This window comes from Labrus bergylta, chromosome 8 (genome assembly GCF_963930695.1).
Source record: "Labrus bergylta chromosome 8, fLabBer1.1, whole genome shotgun sequence".
NCBI lineage: Eukaryota > Metazoa > Chordata > Actinopteri > Labriformes > Labridae > Labrus > Labrus bergylta.
In genome coordinates this window covers 32029267-32034420 of record NC_089202.1, presented here as the reverse complement: position 1 = coordinate 32034420, position 5154 = coordinate 32029267, and the positions used below count along the sequence as shown (strand labels likewise).

Below are 5154 nucleotides of genomic sequence, written 5' to 3'. Positions count from 1 at the left end.
AAGCTTTTCTTTGTATCATCCTGACATAGAAAACTCTAAAAATCATCCTTTGAACCATTCATCGATCAGAGGTCAGCATCCGTGAAGGTATGCCGGTGCATTAGTGAAATGAATCTCTGAGAGCTGCAGAGGAAGATTTAGAAAATGAGGAGGCACCGTGAGGAAACATTTTGGCTTCAAGACAGAAAATGAAAGAGGAGAGCAGATAAAAACTGTGTGCAAAGACAGAGAACTACACACATAACACAACCAACATGATGCAGGCCAAACCACCCTGACGAGTTGGTTAGCAGCCCCTAAAGGAATCTTTTTCACTCATCATTTTGTAAAATAAATCGTGAAAGAATCATATCGTGAATCGTATCGTGAGTTGAGTGAATTGTTACATCCCTCATCGAGACCGAGGTTTTTATGGTTTACCCATTATTTAAACGCTACCAACACGATCTTAAAGAGTTTATTCTTAAATCTACAGTTCAGAGGGCAGGAGGATGGAAAGTGAAGATCTTGTAGATCTACACATAAATAAAACTGCTCATGAACAATGGGCAGACCCTTTTTCCACATTTCTAGTTCTGCAACCTGGACGCATCTTGTCTGGATGATTGAACACTAGTTTACTTTTTAATGAGAACTTTCAAGCGTCACGACTTTATTGAAATGTGTTTTGAAGTTGTGACGCTAAAAAAAAAGGAGACTTAATGAGCGAGAGAGAATCTTTTAATGTGACCTCTCAGTGGTCATCAAACACGTTGACTGAGCATCAAAGTGTAAAAATGTGTCGAGCTGATTTTTAAAGTCCAAACTCTTTTTTCAACATCGGTCAGTCTCCGTTGACTCGCTGTTTTAAATCCCTTCGGTTGCCATGGGAAACAGCAGGAATCCGCTGAAGGTGCTGTGGTGGTTGCTGTTGTCCCAGATCTGCGTGTTGTGCCACAGCTGCAGGGCGAGCGTGTCACCTTGCTCCAGCAGCAGGGCGGCGCCATTGGAAGCCGTGTCGCTGCCCTCGCCGGACTCCGCCTCGTGGGCGATCAGCTGGACCTCGTCGTTGTTTTTGTAGAGAACGGCGCTCATGGGGAAGTTGGTGGGGGCGTTGGCTGTGAAGCGGACGTAGTACACTCCACGGGTAGGCGCGGTGAACACACCTGGAGGAGGTGGGGTTTAAACAGATGGTTACGTGTGTGTGTGTGTGTGTGTGTGTGTGTGTGTGTGTGTGTGTGTGTGGTGTGTGTGTGTGTGTGTGTGTGTGTGTGTGTGTGTGTGTGTGTGTGTGTGTGTGTGTGTGTGTGTGTGTGTGTGTGTGTGTGTGTGTGTGTGTGTGTGTGTGTGTGTGTGTGTGTGTGTGTGTGTGTTCTCGATGTCCAAAAAAAATGTACTGCCCGTCTCAGAGTTGTACGCCTGTCCGATGTTGGTGAGCACGTCTTTGAAGATGAGTTTTTGGTTTCCGGAGGTTGTCTTCTGCAGACCGTTTCCTCCCAGAGAAACAGCAAACGCCACCTTCGGTACATCTGGAGAAAAACAGACATCAAATAATGACCGTCAGTCACTTGAGTTAGTTTACAACTTCGGCAGCTCACAAGAAGATCTGAAGAAGGCGATTCTTTTTAGGGATGTTACAGTAAAAAAAAATGTGAGGTCACATATTCTGTATAATCCACTTCTCCATGTTCCTCTAACTCTAACACGTGTCTCTAGTCCGTCTACAAACCCCCCAATGATGAGAAAAGTCCATCCTCTCCGTCTTCTGCCTGCTCCACTTTTCAGAAAATGTGTGCTCAAACAGGCCGTTTGGAGATGTTCCCTTCATGACATCACAAAGGGCAGTAGCCCCTCCCCCAGGTGGGTGACACTCCCACAGCTAGGTGTTTGTTCTGCCCTCTGAGTCTGCCTTCTCACCGTAAACAATAGGACATGGAGCGAGAAAGACCAAGTACACCCAAGTCCTTCCAGAGAGGGGGCGTGGTCAGACACAGCTCATTTACATATTTAAAGGTACAGACACAGAAACAGCCTGTTCTGAGCAGGGCTGAAATAGAGGGGTTTATAGACATGATCAAATACAGGATCAGAGTGGATTTAGAACAAGAAACTTCACGCACATGTTTTGAGGAGCTCTGAGACTTATTTACACTGAAGAGGAGGAGGAGGAGATGTCACCTTTAAGTGTAGAGCGTTATAACCTGATTTTTGTGCAGGTGTGAAAGCATCATAACTCTGATTTTGAAAAGTTGTGCTGAGAGAACGGAATGACTGACCTCTCATGGCCTTCAACTCGTTGGCTGTGAACGTAAGTCTGTCTTTGAAACCTGGAAACACAAAACCATCAACATTTCAATGAATTCCTTTATCTCATTCAGCTGATCAGACCAGACCATCAAATTAAGATTCAAAGCGATCCAGAGTTATGTGAAGCACTCAGATAGTCTTTTGACCTAAATCCCTTAGTTTAAGGTCTCACTCACACTTGGCAAAGATGCTTCTGAAGCGCGATTGTCCCCCCTCCCCATTCCCCCGCTCTCGTTCGTCTTACCTCGGTTTTCTGTCTGAATCTGTGCCATCGAAGCCTGAAGAGTCTTCATCTCGGTTTCAACGTTAAACTCTGTCGGAGCTTCGTCCACCCTTTAACACACAGGAAGAAGTTTACAGAGACGTTATATCTGTTATAGATGTTGTGTTGTTGTATGTTTGATTCTAACAAAGCTTCCTTCCTGAATGGAGCGAGAACGGATAATTCAAGGTAGCAGCTACAGGAAGTTGTATAAATCCTGCGTCGCATTTACCGCCAACTCGCCGCAGAAGGTCAAATTATTTCACTCTGTTAGCGCTGTGTTTGTGAGTTAGATGCTTTTTGCAATGCGGCTGATTGGCATTTAAAGAGAGGACCATATTTTCATTTGAACAAACGCAAAGTGCACCGGAGCGTCCGCGGCGCAGTGAGTGGTCGATTTAACCCTTCGTGTGTCTTTCGCGTATCACATGGTTTACTTTTTTGACTCGTTTGCAAAAGGTTTTGATCATGGTGCTCACAGGGGGAACAGCAGGAAGCCGCTGAAGGTGCTGTGGTGGTTGCTGTTGTCCCAGATCTGCGTGTTGTGCCACAGCACCATCTTCAACGTGTCGCCCTTCTCCAGCAGCAAGGTGGCGCCGTTGGACGCCGTGTCGCTTCCCGTGCCGGACTCCTGCTCGTGGGCGATCAGCTGGATCTGTACGTTGTTTTTGTAAAGCACGGCGCTCCTGGGGAAGTCGGTGGGTCCATTGGCTGTGAAGCGGATGTAGTAGACTCCACGAATCGGTGCTGTGAACACACCTGGAGGAAATGACAAGAATTTGGCAAGATTTTCAAATTAAAACTGAAGTTTGAACTGCACAACAAAATTAGCGCAAATATATGGCCGGAAACCAAACTAAGGTTGAATGAAAGTAAATTTCCCAAATCCTCCGTCGTCCTTATATCAAGAGATGGAAGCCTGTAACCAAGACAACCAGCTACCCCAATAATTTGATTCAGTGCCAAAACGCCATTGAACGTAATGGAACTACCCATCCCACAATCCTTTGCGAATGATTGACATTAGCCATGAATGTCTGTAACCGAGTTCCTGTTTTCCTTTTGCCTCTTAGCTAGGGCTGGTTAAAGAAATCCATTCATCAATGCATTACAGTTATTATTTTCCCAATTCAATATCGATTCAGGGAAATCCTGAGTTGTAATGACGCCTCTCTCCACTAGGGGGCACTGTGGGTAGTGTGAATTTTTGTTGTAATGACGCCTCTCTCCACTAGGGGGCACTGTAGACAGTGTGATTTTTGTTGTAATGATGCCTCTCTCCACTAGGGGGCACTGTGGGTAGTGTGAATTTTTGTTGTAATGACGCCTCTCTCCACTAGGGGGCACTGTAGACAGTGTGATTTTTGTTGTAATGATGCCTCTCTCCACTTGGGGGCACTGTGGGTAGTGTGAATTTTTGTTGTAATTACGCCTCTCTCCACTAGGGGGCACTGTAGACAGTGTGATTTTTGTTGTAATGATGCCTCTCTCCACTAGGGGGCACTGTGGGTAGTGTGAATTTTTGTTGTAATGATGCCTCTCTCCACTTGGGGGCACTGTGGGTAGTGTGAATTTTTGTTGTAATGACGCCTCTCTCCACTAGGGGGCACTGTAGACAGTGTGATTTTTGTTGTAATGATGCCTCTCTCCACTAGGGGGCACTGTGGGTAGTGTGAATTTTTGTTGTAATGACGCCTCTCTCCACTAGGGGGCACTGTAGACAGTGTGATTTTTGTTGTAATGACGCCTCTCTCCACTAGGGGGCACTGTGGGTAGTGTGAATTTTTGTTGTAATTACGCCTCTCTCCACTAGGGGGCACTGTGGGTAGTGTGAATTTTTGTTGTAATGACGCCTCTCTCCACTAGGGGGCACTGTGGGTAGTGTGAATTTTTGTTGTAATTACGCCTCTCTCCACTAGGGGGCACTGTAGGCAGTGTGAATTTTTGTTGTAATTACGCCTCTCTCCACTAGGGGGCACTGTGGGTGCTGTGAATTCAGGTCAGGCACAATTTTGCACTTTTGATCATACTGTATTTCATGTTTTATTCTTTGTTTATTAAAGAATAATGCATCGATAAAATACATTTTTCAGTCAGTTTGATTTAAACAAATACAAACACATGATTATTTAACAAATATCAGAATGTCTGTGATGAGTTATCTCAGTATTTCTCTCATCAATGTGTAATATCGAATCGATACGCAGCTCTCCTCTCACGTGAGGGTTTTGTGTGGACGCCATGTTGCACATGTCTGATAAAACAGACGCCGTACACCCGGGCTTCGTAAGGTCGATGTGCAGTTTGTGATAAACGACGAGCGCTGTCGACCTGTGTCGTTGTGCACTTTTGGCGATCTCTACTGTCTCCACGTTATAGTGACACACGCTGCTCTCATATCTCACCTGTCTCAGAGTTGTAAGCTCCGCCCACGTTGGTCAGGACATCCCTGTAGATGAGATCTTTGTTTCCCGTTGTCGTCTTCACCAGGCCGTTTCCTCCCAGCGAGGCGGCGAAGGCCACTTTGGGTGTTTCTGTGTGAGAATGAAACGTTGAATAAAGTCAGTTTAGAAAACATCTCCTCAGAGTCGTTTAAAATCTGGAGT

General features: G+C 45.7%; 2 protein-coding genes across 2 annotated transcripts in view; one reads left to right on the top strand and one right to left on the bottom strand.

Annotated features, from left to right (window-relative positions):
• Nucleotides 1–5154, top strand: part of LOC110002257 (sodium bicarbonate cotransporter 3) — a 35570-nt gene that overhangs the window by 19374 nt on the left and 11042 nt on the right. The window contains 2 exon segments of the mRNA XM_065957961.1: nt 940–1126; nt 3008–3205. Of these exon segments, the coding sequence (XP_065814033.1) occupies nt 940–1126; nt 3008–3205 (385 nt within the window).
• The window catches only part of LOC110002258 (complement C1q-like protein 4), a 2768-nt gene continuing 637 nt past the window's right edge, over nt 3024–5154 (bottom strand). Inside the window, exons 3-4 of the mRNA XM_065957622.1 lie at nt 4954–5082; nt 3024–3307 (exon numbers count right to left, since the gene is read on the bottom strand). Coding sequence (XP_065813694.1) covers nt 3024–3307; nt 4954–5082 — 413 coding nt within the window. The remainder of the gene's footprint in view (nt 3308–4953; nt 5083–5154) is intronic.